This window comes from Crotalus tigris, unplaced genomic scaffold, assembly GCF_016545835.1.
Source record: "Crotalus tigris isolate CLP2741 ecotype Arizona unplaced genomic scaffold, ASM1654583v1 scf7180000018517.1768243, whole genome shotgun sequence".
Lineage (NCBI taxonomy): Eukaryota > Metazoa > Chordata > Lepidosauria > Squamata > Viperidae > Crotalus > Crotalus tigris.
In genome coordinates, this window is record NW_024097052.1 from 708,814 (window position 1) to 729,157 (window position 20,344).

At 42.2% G+C, this 20,344-nt stretch overlaps 1 protein-coding gene across 4 annotated transcripts in view; it reads right to left on the reverse strand.

Moving 5' to 3' along the window:
• Positions 1-400: 400 nt before the first annotated feature.
• The window catches only part of DLGAP3 (DLG associated protein 3), a 220,308-nt gene continuing 200,364 nt past the window's right edge, over positions 401-20,344 (reverse strand). For all 4 annotated transcript variants that reach the window (XM_039353375.1, XM_039353376.1, XM_039353373.1 and 1 more), the window contains exons 7-11: positions 12,470-12,555; positions 8,924-9,348; positions 6,475-6,566; positions 5,485-5,628; positions 401-1,027 (exon numbers count right to left, since the gene is read on the reverse strand). In XM_039353375.1, the coding sequence (XP_039209309.1) occupies positions 806-1,027; positions 5,485-5,628; positions 6,475-6,566; positions 8,924-9,348; positions 12,470-12,555 (969 nt within the window). In that variant the 3' untranslated portion in view covers positions 401-805. The remainder of the gene's footprint in view (positions 1,028-5,484; positions 5,629-6,474; positions 6,567-8,923; positions 9,349-12,469; positions 12,556-20,344) is intronic.

Consider the following 20,344-nt stretch of genomic DNA (forward strand, 5'->3'; position numbering starts at 1 on the left):
TGCAAATTTGTCTAGAATTTTTATCCCCCAAGGCTCCTTGGAATACCACAGTGACATGCCAAGATTCACCAAAACACTGATCTGTTGACCTCACCACTATGTAAGACTTGGTTTGCTTGCTGATGATCCCAGCTCGAGACATTTGTGAGTGGGTGGAAACTGAGAGAGAGATTTTTGTATGGTTTGTGCACGTGAATGGTGAGAAGGGGGCTGCTGATATGGAAGGGAGGAGGGTCTCCTGAGGAGACGAGAAGCTCTCGCCATCAGAAACACAGCTGTGGTCTTGGGGGCAGTTTCTGCCCTTTCGGTTATATTTATAGAAGTACATATACATATATATTTTTTATATAAATATTGATGGGTCTAGAACCCACGGAGGTGGAGTGACAGGGTGGTGGGAGGGGGCCCGAGCCTGCAGGACAGTGAGAAAAGCTCATATACGGGGTTGATTTAAAGGGGAAGGGATAATGCCCACTGATGGAGCAGGAGGCAAAGGGCGTAAGAAGAGGAAGGGAAGGAGATGAGGGTCTGGATGGATCCAAGGACAGCATATGGTATAGGCTGGTTGTTGCCAAGTCCTGCTAAGAGGGATGAGTGAAAGGGCCAGAACCTCAGTTTTCTCAAAACTGTCTTGTATGAAGTTCATGGATTTCTCAGAAGTTCTTCTTCTTCTTCTTTTTAAAAAAGTAGAGACTGGATAGATCCTTGTGTTTCTCTCTTGGAAGAAACTGTGGAACACAGCCGGCAGATCCCAGAATGCTGTGCGCTCTGCCTGGAGGAAGGTTAGAAAAGGTGGCCCCAGACCTCACAGTCTGGTCTGGGCCTCTGGGATGTAGATCTCAATGCTGTCCGCACTCTCAGTAGCTGAGCTCTGACGGAAGGAGGCAGCCCGCTTGGCTGCCAAGAGCCTCTTGCGAGCTTCCTGTCTCTGCCGGTCCACGGAGTCCAGAGATCGATCCTTCACCGGGTGCAGCCGGGAGCGTGGCGGCTTCTTTGGTATTGGCGGAGGCACCTTCTTTTCCTCCTGCTAGAGAGAAAAAAGACAGAGAGAGAGAGAGAGAGAGAGAGAGAGAGAGAGAGAGAGAGAGAGAGAGAGAGAGAGAGAGAGAGAGATGTGGAGAGAAAAGGTATAAGCCAGCTATAAGTAAAAAGGAGATGTCTCTGAAAAGATTCCTGTGTCTTAGGCTTTTCAACTGGTGGTTCACGTACCACTGGTGGTACATTGGCACCTGGCAGGTGGTACACAATCTCTGGAGGAGGAGGGCAGAGACAGGAGAAGATATAAAAGGGGGCAGTTTTAGCAGGAGAGGAAGAGGGGGAAAAAGACGTTGGAGAAAGAGTCAGAAGAGAAAAGGCTTTTGTCAGAGAAGTGGTGAGAGAGACAGGAAAGGCTTTTGGGGAGGTGTGTGTGTGAGAGGCAGAGAGGAAAGGCTTTTGGGGAGTGTGTGTGTATGTGTGTGTGTGTGTGTGTGTGTGAGAGAGAGAGACGGGAGGCCTTTGCGAGCAAAGGATGAAGAGAAGGAGAGAGGAAGCAGGACCGACCAGCCACCTGACCATCAAGGTTGTGGTGCATATTAATGAATATTGAGAAATTCATACGTTTGTCAGTGTAAAGCGAAAGTGATTTAGCAAAGGAACCGCCACCAAAGAAATTATAGCCAGTGCTTTCTGCCCCAACCCCTTTTTACAGTTTGTAACATTTTATTAGATTATAGAATAAAATACAAAAATACAAAAGCAAATAGTAAGACCCAGTGGGGAGGAAAAAGGGGAAAAAAGTGAGGGGGAGAAGGGAAAAAGAAAATAAAAGGCATTGATTTCCAACTTCCTCTGTTGCAGTGGAAGGAAGCCTTAACATTGACCCTCAAACCAAAATCCCCCCCCTTTTTTTTAGTCATCAGGTTTTTGACACCTTGCTAAGGACTGGTGGTACTCGAATATTGTCATGTCCTAAAAGTGGTACAATCTGTGAAAAGCCCTGTCTCAGAAGACCAGATGTGGCCTCCGAGGAGAAGACAACTTCACAGAAGTCCACAATTAAGTTAGACATGGATTTAGAAAAACTCCTTCTGCACAGAATTCTCGAAAGATCCGTCTCAGGTCATTTGTAGCCTTCATTGTTTTTAAGTAAAAATTAAAACATCACTAATGTTATCGGTTTCTTGGAGCCTTGTGACTTCTTGGATAATCACAGAATGACATCCACTGTTAAGGTTACTGATTTTACCTCTGCCTCTTGCAAAATTCCTACAATTTGTGGATGTCTAAACTGGTGCTATAGACCAGTGTTTCTCAACCTTAGAGTCAGGCACAAACAATTAAACAGGGTAGAGTTCAAACTAGCTACTTTATTGCATTCATGCCAGCCCACCCATGTTGTAATGACGTGTAGGTCATGCTGGAGTTGAGCATGACTCTTGGTGATCCTGTATCCTGTATCAAAAGTCCACCACTTTTAAACATCAGGTGGAGAGCATTGATCACATCATCATTTTGTCTTTTGTGACCACACCCTATGGCCATCATGAACTTTGCAATTGCCATGCAGCTACAAAAGCTGGTTTTGCTTAGCTTCTGAGATCAGCCAAAGATGACTAAGTGGTGTTGCCTAGGAGAGCTGTGCGTATACAAATTTGTAATTTTATGCACATGTATTTATCACCAAGATGCTCTGATGGAAGGACTGATGTGCTTAAAAAGGCATATTGCCATATTTCTGTCAACATCGTTTGTGGCCCAACTGTGTGCATTTTTATATGGTTGGTTCCCTAGAAATATTGCTTTTGTGCTGTTAAAATTGTAGTTTTTGCCTGATGCATGAATGAACCTGACAAGCTTTGATCTCTTGACCATTTTAACCCCCTCTCTGTTTAGGATATGGAATTACTCTAACAAGAATGTTGGATGTGATTTTTACAGGGCTGGTTTAATGATCTCTTTGGCCCTCTTTAGTTTTGCTGAAGTAATGCAGGAGAAGAGGCATAGAAATGCAGATAAATGAAGAGCAAAGACAGTTTTATTCTCACACTAAATCAACTTTCCATATCCTGGAGTTCCTGGGATGTTTTAGCCACACACTCTGGGAATTAAGAAAATTGCTGTGCCAGGTCATTAGGATTATGGATGGTGAAGAAATCCAGGGTGTCTGCAAATAATCTAATTTCTCATTCTGCAGCCAATGCACACACAAAAAAACTTTTCATTCAAAATTTACTGAATTTTGTAGTGCAGATTGTTTTTAAGGATAAGTGCATATTAAGATAGATAGATGATAATAGATAGATGGAGATAATAGACATGAAAGATGATAGATGATTGATAGATAGATAGAGAGATAGAGAGATAGAGAGACAGAGAAAGAGAGATATTGATAGACTGATAGATCATATAGATCGATATAGATAGATAGATCGATATAGATAGATAGATAGATAGATAGATAGATAGATAGATGGTATATACTATAGATAGATGATATAGATAGACAATAGAGATAATAGAAATAATAGATGATTGATAGATGATAGATGACAGAGAAAAATAGCAGATAGAGATAATAGATGGAGATGATAGATAGATAGAAAAGAGACAGACAGAGACTGAGTACTCATGAATGTATGTGTATCTATGTTCATTAAAATCATGTACAAAAAATGAATTAAGGTTAAGGCCACTTAATGAGTTGTAAAAATGACATATATTTGGAAGCGTCCTGGATTTCCACATCCTTAACATGGAAAATGGGGAAGAAAGACATTATAAAGGATCTGGGCTTGAAATGGACTTTCTGGCAGGCTGGAGGTGATGAAGCAGAAACACTAAAAGAAAACAGACCTCTGTCTAGCACCCAACCCTGCCAGTCAGGCGTGCTGGCCATAGTCTGGAAGAGCCTTAAAAAGAAATATGCACAGCTGTGAGTGGATGCATGAAAGGAGCTTGAGATGCACACAGGCAGACAAACGATGAGCGCAGACACGGAGGGAAAGAACAGATGCATTAAAATGAAACACATGGCAAAAATAAATAAATAAAACAAATCTGGAACTTGTTTCTCAGCCAAATTCCGAGCTGTTCGCCACCTCTCTATTTTCAGGAAGCTTGGCTCTTTGCTTCCTTTCTTTTTTCTTTTTAAAATATAATGAAAGAGAACAGAGATTCACTAAAAATGTCCAATTATTTTTGCTGTGGCCAGCAACACAGCTTTACAGAGATCAGAGTGGAGTGTGTGTGTGTGTGTGTGTGTGTAGGAGGAAAACAGCCGTGATTGCGCTCTCTCAATTCTTTATCTCTTTTTTGTTCAGCAAATCTCTCAGGACACCTGAGAGAAAAGGAAGCAGAAAGCCTCTGATGCATGTTTAGCTGAGAGTTTGATTTATTTTTCCTTTCCTAAATTGGTACATCTTTAGGAGATGTGTCTTCGTGGGAAAAAGTCCCTGGTACCATTAGAGTAACTGTAACAGTAACAATTCTTAAAAACCTCCAGTGATGGAGCATCCACAGCTTCTGGAGGCAAGTCGTTCCACTGATTAAATGTTGTCATTCTCAGGAAATTTATCCTGAATTCTAAGTTGGATCTCTCTTTGATAAGTTTCCATCCAGTACTTTTTGTCTTGCCCTCAGGCGCTTCAGAAAATAGGTCAACCCCCCCCCTCTGTGACAACCCCTAGCCCCTAACCCTAACTTTTAACCCTATTCCCAACCCTAACCCTTAACCTGTAACCCTAACACTAATCCTAATCCTAACCCTTAACCTTAACCCGTAACCTGTAACCCGTAACCCATAACACGTAACATGTAACATGTAACCCTAACCCTTAACCCTAACCCTAAACCCTAAACCCTAAACCCTAAACCCTTAATCCTTAACCCTTAACCCTAACCCTTAACCCTTAACCCATAACCCTAACCCATAACTCTGACCCTTAACCCTAACTCTAATCCTAACCCTAACCTTAACTGTAACCCTTAACTCTTAACCCATAACCCATAATTCTAACCCTTAACCCTTAACCCTTAACCCTAACCCTAACCCTCACGTATTGGAAAACTTAGATCAGGACCCCTAATCCTTCTCTTTATTAGATTACAGGTAGTCCTCAGACCGATTCATTGCCTCATACATCACCACAGTCCATCCGACTCTTCTCTACTTGGACAGAAATTTCAAATTTCAAAAGCAAACTTACTTTCATCAAACTTACTTTCATCAGACTGAAGAAGAGCCAGTAGATAAGTAAAGAAACACAGGTGACTTAGAGAACTTCCTGTGAAATGCAAGCTAGGACCTTCACACGGACCTGTTCATTGCCTCATAAATAGCCACAGTCTATCCAACTCTTCTCTACTTGGACAGAAATTTCAGAAGCAAACTTACTTTTATCAGACTGACAAGAGCCAGTAGGGTGAGCAAAGAAATACGGGAAAAGTTTTTTTTTTTTTTGGCATCATCTTATCCCATCCCCTTCCTCTTTTTTTTTTTTTTACCTTGGCCTCAATGGGCTTCCACCCGTTAGCTTTGAGTTGCTGAAGTTCAGCAAACTTCATGCTGACATCCTCAATTGAGAGCTGCAGGAGATCCCAGAATCCAGCCAGATCCTGAAAAGTGGGCATGGGGAAAGCATTTGGATCCTGCCAGGAAGAAAATGGAAAGGAGAAATGTTTAGAGCAGACATGTCAAACTCGCGACATCATGTGACGCTGCATGACATATCGGAGCTTTCCCCCCATTGCTGGCAATGGGGTGGGTGCGGTTTCCTTATGACATGTCTGGCCCGCAGGCTGGCAGTTTGACACACCTGGTTTAGAGAATGGGGGCAGAATCAGATTTGGTCTGCCGCAAGAGTGATTGCAGGATGTGGGCAAAAATACGGAGAGGGCATTCTTGAAAGTGAGATCAAAGATTGGCCTGTTTTTTCCTCCAGTGTGTGGACCTTCAAATGCATGGGTGTGGCTGATATACTGACTTTTGGACCATAACCTATAGACATTCCTGGTCTGCTGGGAACTGAAGTTTAAGCACATCCAGAAGACAACACTTTGCCCATTTCTGGTTCAGTATGGTATACGGCATTTTCAGAGTCAGCTTGGCATCTCCGGTAAAATCATGCCCCAGGAAAACTGGCTGAACTGGTTGCATGGACACATTTTACAACTCCCTATTTTCTTCCAAAACCTCAGAAGGTGGCAGTGCCAAACTGACCATGTGTAGATTGAAACATAAGGAGGAGCCGTCAGGAATTCAGGGTTAGAGGTTAGAGGTCAAACCAACCAACTCAGAAGAAATTTATGGCAAGCTGTCATTGCAGGGTTGCCTAAAAAGTCTCTGGACATGACCACATGAAGTCACCAGAAACTGAATTCTTGCAGAAAGGTGGACTTTTTTTTTTTTTAACCACTCCAAATCTGGAAGGCATGTTAAGAAAACCTAGTTATGTATCATATAAATGTGTAACATATATCAAATGTTCCCCTCACCATATTTTGCTGGCAGAGTCGGTAAAACTGCTGGACTTTCTGGCTCATCAGGAGCTGAGCACTGCCAACTGCACTACGGATCTTCTCAAGAACTGGACAGGGACAAGGTAAAGCAAGAAAATCAATGGAAACAGTCAGTATTGGGATAAATTTGAAGTCTGCTCTATACTAGTGAGTCTTGATAGTTCCTCTGCACAACAAATCAGCTTACAAGAGTCTCCAACCTTGGCAACTTTATGACTTGTGGATTTCAACTCCCAGAATTCCTCATCTATCCATGCTGGCTGAGGAATTCTGGGATTTGAAGTCTACAAATTGTAAAGTTGCCACGGTTGGAGACTCCTGAATGACATTGCATAAGATTTTGCATTTAAAGAGCAATATTTTTTTTAAGACAAGGCAACCATGGTTGGGAGAAGCTTATTAATGCTGTAGTTGAAACAAGCTTGGAAGATGTTCATTCTTTGGAAAGCTGACATTTACAATAGGCAAAAAGCCCCCAAATTTGGCATCAACAGCAGATTTGTTCCAGACACAAATAACAACTCCCCCCCTCCCATCTAAATGGCTGAAAGAATTGAATCCCTCTCCCCTTTCCATGCTTGCTGCCATCTGGAGAACATCCAGCCCCATGCATTCTATTTCCATGTTTCAAAGATGGCATGTTAATTACAAGAGATCAAGGGCATATTTGAATGATCCCCCAGGAATGGAAAAAAAAATTCTACGTATTATTATACATTTCTATATGAACCTTCCAGTTGCTTTTCTATTTATGTGTTATAAGACAACCTATGAAAAATTAGGCTAAGCATGAATAGAATAGTCGGGTGGGTTTCCTTTTATATATTATGCTGGCTTAGTTTAGTGAGTGAACTCAGTTCTACCCAAAGCAGGAAAGGGGACAGCAGGTCTGAACAAATGTGGAATAGCACTTCCTACAACCAATAGTACCTCTCTCTCTCTCTCTCTCTCTGTGTGTGTGTGTGTGTGTGTGTGAGAGAGAGAGAGAGAAAAAAGGCAGGGCACAGTTTCAATCACATGATCCAGTTGCCATCTTGGCCTTTTTTTAAACTTTATTTGTGATAGCCTTGTCTATGTTCAAGCCTCTCTCTCGCCTGGCTCACAGTTATGGTTTATGAATTTCTAGAAGTAAGCAGATAATCCATCCCTGAGATGAAGCAATAATGCTAATGCTAATACTATCACCAAATAACTTCTGCCAATCCCAGGTCCTTGGGAAGAACTCGAATGATGGATAAAATGCCAAATCCAGTCTAAACATCTGGCTGACTGTATGACAAACCACGATGCATATGAAAGATGTACCAAAATCTGTCAGGCACTTTCTCCAGCATGTTCTGCTTTCTACCTCAAGATACTTGAGAATATCTTTGTTTCACTTGGAGGGTTTTTTTAAAGCTAACTTTATTATTGGATGTGGGAGAGGAGGCAACATTTGCTGCTGCTGTTTACCGTGATATATCTTTCTATCCCTCTGGAACCTCTGTGGGTTCCATTCTTCCCACTCAGAAAAAGTTTCATGAAAGGGTTTTTTTTCCTTGAGATCGAATCAATGCGTAGAAAGCCAGCGTGATGGTGGTTCTCTGAAGAGTTGGGTCTACCAGTCAAACAGGACCCTTAAACACCTCCCTGATGCAGACAGTCCTCAACTTACAACAGTATCCGAGTCCAGAATTATGATCCTAAGTTGTGTCAAGTACTAAGCAGGTCATGACCGACCGCATTTACAACCTGTTTTGTGGGTGGTTGTTAAATGAATCACCATGGTCGCTAAGCAGAGTCATGGTTATTACATGAATGCCATGGTTGATCAACAAATCTATGGTCTGCAATGGGTGCATTTTGCTGAAATTATGGTCAAAATTGTTATAAATTGCAGTCATGTGACTATGGGATCCTGCCAATATCCGTAAGTATGAATGTAAATGGTTTCCAAGCGCCCCAAATGGGATCATGTGACCCCAGGGGCCCCTTGGTCACCAGAACCTCAAATCCAGATCATAAATATTTTGGACAAACTTTGAATGGTCATTAAATGGCTGGTTGTAACTGGAGGACAATCTGTAATCAAGTAAATGATGGAATTTCAAAAGGAATTCATGGATGTCCTTTTCCCTTATAAAAGTGTTTGAACGCAAATTCTTTATGTAATGCTAGGGTGACTATTTCTGCATAGCTCTTCTCGATATTTTCTGTCATCTAAAAGCAATCTGAAATGCAGCCCCTATTTATGGCTTTTGATTTATTGGTTTCTAACGCTAAATGTTGGATGCTACTCGTTGCAATCATCATTTCGTTCTCTAGTCAGGCATTAATTTCCTTGTCCAAAATATGTTCAGCCACAGAGCCCTACAGTTTGGCTTGCGCCCAGCGACAGTGCAGATGGAGCTGCCCAACCTCCTTCTGGCCCTGGAGATGGACTCACTCTCTTCCGGAAGGTCGTAATCTTCGGCCTCCAGTTCCATCTGCTGGCACCAGGCTTCCATCTTTTCCACCTCGGCCTGCAATAACTTGATGAACCACTCGCCATCCCGGTGGCAAGGCGACGCTCGGCCAGAATCCGGCAGGCTGCGGGAGCCTCGGTCCATCCAGGACTCCTGTCGCGGCACTTCCACCGTGTCGTATTGCATTTGGTAGTCCTCCCGATAGGCCCACTGCCCTTGCGTGTGAACTGTTTTGTAGACGGAATATTGCCGCGTGGATTCAGGCTCGGAGGAGTGCCGCTGGAAGGAACGTCCAAACTGAAGGGCCTTATCCTCGGTGGCCACAGCCAGCCCAGCCAAGCCTTCAAGCTCTAAGTCAGCCTGCACACCTGCTGTCACGCTGTTGGACCGCTTGAACCGAGCACGCCTAAGATGAAGAGGAGAAAGGATTAGATTTCCCTGGGTGATGGAATAGAGTAGGGAGGTGGACTCCCAGGAGGGAGGGGCTGCATTCCAGAGGAGTAAGAGGCAACTCAGCCCAGATATTCTGTGTGAGAGAAAGCATTTTAGTTCCCAAAGTATATTGTAGATGCAAATGGTAGAGTGTTTAGTCTGGCAAGATTCTGTCTATAGGTGTGCAGATGGTAGAGTGTTTAGTCTGGCAAGATTCTGTCTATAGGTGTGGGAACAATAAAGAACTTAGTTTGGAAGAATCATATGCCATTCTTGGTTCGGGGCCCTGGTATTCTATAATGCAAAGCAATTCAATGGAGAGAGGATTGATCCACTTAGTTCAGTGGGTTCTACTTTGACTATGAAGTTGAGTCATCTGGAACACCTGTTTTTTTCCAACTGTACAAAACATTCTCACTCATATACATAGCCTTTGGAAACCGCATGTTATAAAGTTCTTTCTCAACTATTGAGAGCCATAAAAACCTGAGGATGATTCAGTGACATTACCAGAGAGAGTAAGGCTAGAATGCTCAGCCCCTCTTTGTGATTGATGGTCAAAATATACTAATGGGCGTGCGAAATGGGAAGCCTGGCATGGATTTTTGTTTTTAATCATTCCCTTGGAACATGTCAGTTTTCTCCGGGAATGTGCCAAACGGTGCAATCCAGAGATGGTTTATTAATTCTAGATGTTCCCTGACTGAATAGGAAGTGGTTCATGGTTTCCAGAGGTGCTTCATCTTTGAAACTGAATGATATGAACGGTTTCCTTTCCCAGCCCATCTACTTCTGCAACTGTATGAACTACTTTGGAGTCCAAGAATTAGAATGTCAATTATTATATGGGAAACTTTGGGAAGCAGTATCTTTTACATCCAGCATGATAGCTTGAGGATGCAACATGCATTTCTTTCTGCAACAAACCTATTGGGTCCCAGAAGCAGGAACAAGAGTTAGGAAAACCTTCAACAAGCAGGAGCAAATTCCGTGCCTTCTTGTTTGAGCATCAAACTCCCCTGCGTTTCCTGGCCTGTTTCTATGGCAACCAGTGTTGGATGGATACTAGAGGACCAAAGAGAGATTGAGTGCAGCAGAAGACGTGCTGGCCAATTACTCACTGGAAGAAGAAATGGGATATCTAACTAGGTGTTTTAAAATTCAAGGGTTTGTGTGGTGAATGGCAGGGATACCAGGTCAGACAGTCCCCCAAATATTATAAACCTGAGTTTCTGGCTCGAGTGCTTATTCTTCTTTCAGAGTCAAGAATGCTCCCTTCCAGGGCTCAGACTAATGAGTCTCTGCTCATTCCCATGCTACACAGGTAGTCCTTGATTTACAACAGTTCATTTAGTTCAAAGTTACAACGGCATTGAAAAAAAGTGAATTAGGACTGTTTTTCACAGTTACAACCACTGCAGCATCCCCATGGTCACGTGATCAAAATTCAAATGCTTGACAACCGATTCATATTTATGAGAGTTGTAGTGTCTTGGGGGGGGGGTCATTCGATCCCCTCTCGCAGCCTTCTGAGAAGTCAAGTCAATGGGGATGCCAGATTCACTTAAAAACCATGTGACTAATTTAACAATTACGGTGATCCACTTAACAACCGTGACAAGAAAGGTTGCAGAACAGGGCAAAACTCACTGAACAATTGTCTCGCTTAGTAACAGAAATCTTGGATTCAGTGGTGGTTGTAAGTTGAGGACTACCTGTATTTGACTGTCCCAAGCCTGTACGTAGGGTCTTGCACAACACTATGATATCCCATCTATCATTTTCATGGTTGCTAACAGGCACAAGAAATCGGGAACCAGGGTGTTTCAAATGAGTACAAGTTTATTCCATGCTATCCATAAACAAGAATCTACTAGTGGTCAAGAAAAATTGGCGGTAGATAAAGAGTATGGAGTATAAATTGCAAACTAACACTGTCAACTGCATATAAAGAAAACCAATATAAAATGTTCTATAGATGGCATTTAACACCGGCGAGATTGGTCAAGATATATAAAAATATGAATCCGGACTGTTGGAAATGCAAAAACAAAGAGGGAACATTCTATCACATGTGGTGGCAATGCCCCAAAGCAAAGATTTATTGGGAGCAGATACGGAGATGGATACAGGAAATAACAAAAGAACGAATCGAACTTAAACCCAAATTATTCTTATTAGGTATAATTAACCCAAAGATGAAAAAAACAACTTCAACACATCATTGTACATATAATAACAGCGGCACGCATTGCATATGTGCAATGCTGGAAAGGGGAAAAATACCAACAAATGATATGATTATTTACAAGATACTAGAATGCGCTGAGATGTACAAACTTACTCTGGAAATCAAAGTCAAAAAAGCTACAGAATCTTATGAGATAGGGGACAAGTGTTACAACTGGTTAGAATGGAGGAATAAAAAAGTATGAGAAGTGATGTAAATAATTGTAAATAAATGTAAGAGATATAGAACACAGTACTGTTAAGGAAAAAAAATGTATTTTGTATTTTGTTTCTGTAAAGTGAAAAAAGGAAAAAAAAAAGAGTCAACGGAATTCAAGGGGGACTGGACTTAGATCTCTTGTGAGCCTGAAGGGACTCCAAATAATGACATGCTTGACCCCTCCCTTCAGCTCAGCCTGGTCGCTTCCTACACTGGCGCTATCATAAAAAAGATGTTGAGACTCTAGAAAGAGTGCAGAGAAGAGCAACCAAGATCGTTAGGGGCCAAAGCATATAAAGAACGGTTGCAGGAATTGGGCATGTCTAGTTTAATGAAAAGAAGGTGGGCTGGCTGGGGGATTCTGGGAGTTGGTCCACACATCTTCAAGTCGCCAAGGTTAAGAAACACTGAACTATAGCTTTTCTTTCTGGAAATTTTGCCTTGCAAATACTGATCTGGAGGAAGATGATACGGCCGACAAGTTTTTGCATTAATGCAGAAGACTGTGGCATGATGTGTGTGTGTGTGTGTGTGTGTGTGTGTGTGTGTGTGTGTCTGTGTGTGTCTGTGTCTCTCTCTCTCTCTGTGTGTGTGTGTATGTGTGTGCAGGAAGCAGACATTGAGAAGCATACTTAACCAGCCATACCGTTTATCTTCTTCCACTTGAACACCGATAGAGTGGAATTCTCGACAGCTTCGGCTTTCCGTGTCAGAATCGGACAGGGTCTCCACCTTTTGGGGAAGGGAAAGAAGACAGCAAGAAGGGAAGAAAGAAGTTGATTAATGGATCCGGAAGAAAACTTAATTAGCGGAACAGAGGAGAGGTGGGGTAGCTGCTTAAGAAAGGAAGTTTATTAATAGAACCAAAAAAAAAAAAAAAGAGAGAAAAAGAATCGAGACTTCACAAGCATAACCCCGATAGTCCTCAACTTATTATCACAATTAGGACCAGAATTTCTGTGGCTAAGCAAGGCCGTTATTAAATGGGTTGTGCCTGATTTTGAGATCTTTTGTGCCACGTTTTTTTAGGTGACTAGTTGCATTTGTTAAATGAGTCTCAGGGTCATTAAATGAATCTGACTTCCCCCATTGACTTTGCTTGCCGAAAGGCATCTGGAAAGGTCACAAATGGTGATCACACAGCTCCAGAAAACGGTAACCATTGTAAACACATGTTTGCCAAGTGCCCAAATTTTGATCACGTGATCGTGGGGATGCTGTGATGGTTATAAGTGCGAGGACCAGTCGTAAATAATTTTTTTTTCAGTGCCAAGCAGACTCTAAACCAGTGGTTCTCAACCTGTGGGTCAGGACCCCATTTGGGGTCGAACGACCATTTCACGGGGGTCGCCAAACAACGCAGTCCGCCATTTTTCCCCCCTTTTCCTTAGCTGTGCTACTCCCTTTTATTCTATTGGCTTTTGAAAGCCAATAGAATAGACTCTCTTGAATAGAGTCTAATTCTATTGGCTTTCAAAAGCCAATAGGAATTGTCCAGGCTGTCTCTGCCCTGCTGAGCCCGCCAAAAGTCCCATTCTGCAAACGGTGCTGCACCAGTTGAGTAGTCCTCGACTTACGACCGGTTGAGTAGTCCTTGACTTACGACCGGTTGGGGGTCGCGGCATTAAAAAGGTTGAGAACCACTGCTCTAAATGAATGGTTGCAAGTTGAGGACTGCCTGTAGAAGATTTGACAAGGGAACTTTAAAAAAGAAAGAAGCAAAGAAGTGAAATTGGTAAGTGATGGAAACACATTTTTTTTTTTAAAAAATCACAAAGCCGGACTACAGAGGAAGATAAAGGAGTTATAAAAATGTAGGGAGAACAAATGAAGGAAAGGAAGAGTGGCTTAAGTCCAGGAAAGGTGGCTAAGTACAGAAGTAAATAGCACAGAGAAAAAAAGGAGGAGTAAAGATGGATGGGAAAAGATGTAAAGATCTCCAGATGAAAGAGCACAAGACGGAGAGAGAAGACATAATTGAGAGAACTGTTTGAATCCCACAAGGGAAAAAAAAAATAGATAAGGACAAAGAAAAGGAAGGAATGAAGGCAAAGCGTGGCCAGATTATGGGAACAGATAGTTCTCTTGAAAAAAATGAGGGTAGCTTGGTGGGGAAAAAACATCAAAGAGGAGAAAGAAGAAGAAAACAAAAATGACGGATGTCCTGAAGGTGCTTTTTCAAAAGTCTTTTCTTGGTTTTTTCTTGAAGATGTTTTGTTTCTCATCCAAGAAGCTTCTTCAGCTCTGACTGGATGGTGAGGAATGGAAGGATTTACTGTATATTCCTTGCAGACATCCTCCCATCCTTCCATTCCTCACCATCCAGTCACAACTCAAGAAGCTTCTTGGATGAGGAGCGAAAAATCTTCAAGGAAAAACCAAGAAAGTCCAGTTGCCTTTTGAAAAAGCACCTTCAGGACAGCCATGACCTGGATGATGAATGAGAATCTCCGTGGACAAGAATGATGGACAGGTTAATGAAGCAATGGCATTTGAGGAGAAAAGTGATGGCTGGATATGACTGGAAATGGAGAGGAAATAAGGAGAAACATCTGTGGCAAAACGGAATTTTGCGCTCAAATGCCCAAGTTCAGAAGGAGTTTCAGATCAATTCTGTGCAGAGGTATGCAGAGCAATAATGAGTGAAACCTGAATGGCTGAAACCTGGCCTAGCTTTGTGCTTTTCTTTCCAGATGCCTTGGTATTCAAAAGCATCTACGGCTTATCACCAAGATGTTCCAGGAGTTGTGATTCCATAAATCTTCTTTCATCAGATGGACAACTTTCCATCCAAAGACTTGTGGGGAGATAAGAGAGGAGCAGATTGACTTCCTGTTCCTCTCTTCCACTGGAAGTTTTTAAGAAGAGATTAGACAGCCATTTGTCTGAAATGGTATAGGGTTTCCTGCCTGAGCAGGGGGTTGGACTAGATGACCTCCAAGGTCCCTTCCAACTTTATTACTATTATTATGACTATTACTATTATTATGGATCATCGCACAGTCAGCCAGATGTTCAGACTGGATTTGGCATTTTGTCTACCTATCGAGTCCTTACCCAGGACCTGGGATAGGCAGATGTGGATGTTTGATGGTATTACAGGTATCGTCGCAGGATGGAAGCAGTTCCTAGCAAGGCCGCCTTTTGCAATTGACTAATAGCGAATTTGTCAATGCCAATGGTGTTCAAGTGGTGCTCCAGTTGTTTTGGGATTGCACCCAAGGAGCCTATGACTATTGGTACTACCCTTGCTTGCTTTTGCCACAGTCTTTCTATTTCTATTTGTAGGTCTTTGTATTTTGTTATCTTCTCCAGTTCTTTCTCTTCTATTCTGCTATCTCCAGGCACTGCCACGTCCACTATCCAGACTTTTTTGTCTTTCTTATCGACAATTGTTAAGTCTGGGGTGTTATGTTGCAGGTGCTTGTCTGTTTGAATTCTGAAGTCCCAGAGCAGTTTAATTTTATCATTTTCTATGACTTTCTCTATTTTATGATCCCACCAGTTTTTGCTTACAGGCAAATGATATTTTTTGCAGATCTTCCAATGCACCATTGTTGCTACTTTGTCATGCCGCTGCTTGTAGTCAGTCTGTGCGATCTTCTTGCAACAGCTTACTAGGTGGTCCACTGTTTCTTCAGCTTCTTTGCATAGGCGGCACTTACTGTCTGTTGCTGTTGTTGTTGTTGTTGTTGTTGTTATTATTATTATTATTATTATTATTACTCATTTTCCACTGTGAAACTCTTGGGTGATCTCTCTTAGGCATACTTACCTCATGGGGCTATGGGGATGATGAAATTGTAAGATGGGGAGGAATACAAATATGAAGGAAAGATAAATTCAAACCAATCCATCATTCTCTCTCCCTTCTTTCCTGCAAATCAGGGATGTCTAATCATGGCACCTTTAAGACCTGTAGACTTCAACTCCCAGAATTCCACAGCCAGGAACTCTGTGAGTTGAAGTCCACGAGTCTTGAAGTTGCCACGGTTGGAAACCCCAGCCGTAGACGATGCTCTTAAATAAAATATTCAGGTATGAAAAGAGAGGACATAAGAGACAACATGACTTCATGTGTAAATGGTTTTCATTTGAAAACTGTGTTCTTGGAGAAGGTTATCAATGGTTTAGTTTTTTCTGTTTAATTTGGGAATCACATGTCTGGCCACCGCAACTGAAAATGGGCAAATGGGACCATCTTGATTGTCATTTTGAACCCCTTGTGGGGGGAGGAAAAAGGGATTTTAAAAAGCTGGTTCCTGAGAGAAAGATTGAAGTCTTCCCAGGCTGCTCATACTGGTGTCAGTTAGGGACATTTCCCCTTCCAACAATATTTATGAAAAAAGAATTTCATGTTAGGCCCTTAAACCAGGTTTATACAGCCCCCTAAATCCAAATGGCTGTTCCCACCTAATAGGTGATTGTCAAATAAATCTTACCCACAATATATGCTAAGGTAAGAACACAGATAGTCCCTGACTTACAGCAGTCTGTTTAGTGACCGTTCCAAATTACAACAGCACTGAAAAAGGATTTACAACTGGTCCTTGCAGTTACAACTATTTCCAGCATCCCTGCAGTTACAGCATCAGAATGATTGTCCCTGGCAATCGGGGAACAGGATCACGTAATTGTCATTTGTGACCTTCCCTGTTGTCTTCCAGCCAGTAAAGTTGATGGGGAAGCTGGATTTGCTTAACGACCGCCTGATTCACTTAGAAACTGCAGCGATTCGTTTCACAACCGTGGCAAAGAAAAAAGGTCTTAAAATCAGGCACGGTTCGTTTAACAACCACTTGGCTTAACAGCAGAAATGTTGGTCCCAGTTATGGTTGTAAGTCGAGGACTACCTGAAGTGTTCTCCTGACGCCACTCCCCGCCCCAACCTAATTGCCACAATTGGCACATATTGAACCATAAGCCAGTTCTGTGGTTTGGTTTTCCTATAATACACAATCCACAAAAGAATCAAACAAGGGAAAATGATCACTGCCCAAATACAGCTGCTGCATGGTGTGTGAACACAGCTAATAATTACTTTTTTCCAGTGCGTTTTTTCTAAAAAAAAAAAAAAAAAGGTGCCAGAACTCACACATGTCATACAACCTGCCTTGCCTACCCTACAAGGTTCCATCCAAAAAAGTTGTTGGAACTCCATTTTGGGCGTTCTATGAGAAAAAAAGCCCTGGGTTTTTCACAAAAACATGGGCCACAAAGTGCCCGACCCCTCTTTTAGCTGGATGTGCAAATGCACTTGTTAGTGTGTGATTTATGTGCACAGGAAGAGGTTTGTGGGTTTTCATTTATTACAGATACTACAAATGTTGAACTGGAATCCCGCGAGGCTGCCGGATGTCCAGAAGATGCTTGGTCCTTTTGGCAGAACGACCCCAGTGTGGTGAGAGAAGGCTACCAGTGGCCATTGGGCCATAAGTTCACTTCTGTTGCCTCTCCAGGCCAGGAAAAGCATGAAAAGCCCAAACGTTTACCTGCTGGGCTGCTCTTAATGCAACTGGCACCGGACTGGTTTAAAAGCAAAACGAAACACAAAGTAGAAATTGTAGAAGCTTGCAATTGTCTTGACTATGCTTGGAGCAGGTCCCCGTAGAGGATTGCCACTGAAACAGGAAATAGGGTTTTTCAGACTCTCCAAATGGCATGAAAAATATTGGCGTCTTTTGCAGAACTCAGCCCTGGACGGCTGAGTCTTTGGAGGACTGGCGCAGAGGCTTAATTGATTCATTGGTGTCAGCTTGGAGTGGTTTGTTAAGTGTTGTCCCCACTGCTTTTGACGTTTTGACCTTGTCAAAAGCAACGGCACACCATGAAGTTGGATCAGACACTTCCTTTCCGCTTGTTTGCCCCCCTCAGCTGAACCGCTTGGATACCCTTGTCTAAACTTCACTGAACCTCTCCCTGCAACACCTGGACGGATGCTAAGTGACACAGCCTGCTAATGAAGGAGACGGCAGGGCAGGTGGCAGAAATGCATATTTAGAGGATGAATAAAAATGGGAAACAGTCCAAAACGGGGCAGCTCTGGAAGGAGGTGGGGGGAGGGTCAAAGAAGTGAGGACAATGGTTGCAGCTGCGCAAGAATAGTCTGTCTCCTTTTTATATGCAAAGCAATAGACAGAGGATAGAGATAGAGGATAGTTATAGGCAGGTGATATATATAGACTGATAGATGGATAGAAATAGATAGATAAATAGATAGATAGATAGATAGATAGATGATAGACAGACAGAAAAATAGATGATAGATGATAGCTAGATAGATGATAACGATAGATGTATGACAGATGATAGATGATGGATTGAGATAAATAGATAGGTAGGTAGGTAGATAGATAGATAGATAGATAGATAGATAGATAGATAGATAGATAGATAGATAGACAGACAGACAGAGAGACAGACAGACAGATGTTTTGGCTACTATCTTAATTTTTAAAATTCATTATGGATGCCACTTGGCCACACAATACAGGTAGTCCCCGACTTACAATCATTCATTTAGTGACAGTTCAAAGTTACGATGGCACTGAAAAAAGTGACTTACCCTTATGACTTTCCCAGCATCCTTACAGTCATACAATCAAAATTGGGGTGCTTCGCACCTCTCTATGTATTTATGAAGATTTCAGCATCCTGGGAAATCACAGGATCGCCGTTTGTGACTTTCCTAGCCAGCTTCCGACAAGCCAAGTCAATGGGGGAAAGTCTTATTTACTTCACGCCTGCGTGATTCACTTACTAACTCCAATCATTCTCTTAACAATCATGGCAAAAAAGTTTGTAAAATTGGGCATGACTCACTTAAGAACTTGCTTAAGTTGAAAATTCTGGTCCCAATGGTAGCCGTAAGTCAGACTACCTGTACATTATTTCCTAAACCACAATTTATAACAGAATACCAGATTTGGAAGGGACCTTGGAGGTCATCTAGTCCAACCCCCTGCTCAGGCAGGAAACCCTCCATCATTCCAGATAAATGGCTGTCCAGTCTCTTCTTAAAAACTTCCAGTGTTGGAGCACTCACAACATCTGGAGGCAAGCCATTCCACTGATTAATTGTTCTCACTGTCAGGAAATTTCTCCTTAGTTCTAGGTTGCTTTTCTCTTTATTCAGTTTCAGTTATGTTTATGCCCAAACAAACTGGAGCTTTCTAGTTCACCCAGTCTGCTAAGACATTGTCTTCCATCCCAGAAGAATCACAGGAACCACCTAACCCCATTTTTCTTCCATCTTTGTTGCTAGCCGCATCCACCTTTCACGAAAATGAAATGGCTTGAGAGGGATAGTCAATAAATGCTTTTGTCATTCTGCTTTGGCACCAGAATAAATTAGATGAGGATTAAGGAGAAGAAGGGGAGAGGATTATAGTGGATTAAGTATATATATTTAGTCAGGAAAATACCAGCAACAAAATGAAAATAAAAAAATCCCCAAAGGAATGTGAAAAGTTTAAGATTGCTTAGGATGTGCAAACGCCTTCTCTTCTGATTTTAAGGTCTTTTGGTTTTTGTTTCTGACATTTAATGTTCATTTGTTAGTTTGAGGGTCAAGAAAAAGAAAGACGGTGGGAACAGCTGTTACTGAAATGTTCTTGGCTCATTAGCATTCAAGGGAATGGCTAGATGGGTCTTTGTATGCTAAGAAGCTGACATCAGGCCAAGAATTATGGCTTCTCATGAAGGTCTCTTGCCCCTTCCCTGAGCTTCTCTTAGAATAAGCTACGATGCCCAAACTTATATTTAAAAACAGGATTAAGGATGGTGACGGAAGAAGTTGGTGCTTATAAAAAACGTGAGAGGTAAGTTAGTAAAAAAAAACAAGTGGTGGGGAGGAGCTGAGATCAAAGTGGTGGCAAACAGATGCAGCTTAGGACATTCTCTGAGACATATTGACATTGATTGATTGACTGATTGATTGATCACATTTAGAAACTGCCCATCTCTCTCACAGAGTCAATCTAGATCAGGGGGTTCTCAACCTTGGCAACTTTAAGACTTGTGGACTTCAACTCCTAGAATTCCTCAGCCAGCTGGCTGAGGAATTCTGGGAGTTGAAGTCCACAAGTCTTAAAGTTGCCAAGGTTGAGAACCCCTGATCTAGATGGAGAGTTTTGAGTAGTGATGGTGTGAAAACCACTTGCTCACTCAGTTATGGAAACCACAGTCCATCAAGGCTGCTTCAATGATAGGCAAGCTTCTTATGTAACTTTCTCCTGATCCTAAAGGATCAAGTACCAATGCCACTGTAAATACTGTGGGATCCTTGGTGCTCTCTGAGCTTGGTGGCTCTCTTTGCAGTGCACTGAAGATGTTACCTAATTTGGTAATGAAACATCTGCAAGAAAACCAGCAAGGGAGCACCAAGGACCCCACAATTCAACCCTTAGCTACAAACTTAGCCCAAAGGCTCAGCATTCTGTTCCCTTGGGGAACTTTCTGGGTTCTTCTGGAATATCTAAAGTAAGACATGAAGGCCTTAGAAACATCACATCTGAGAAGA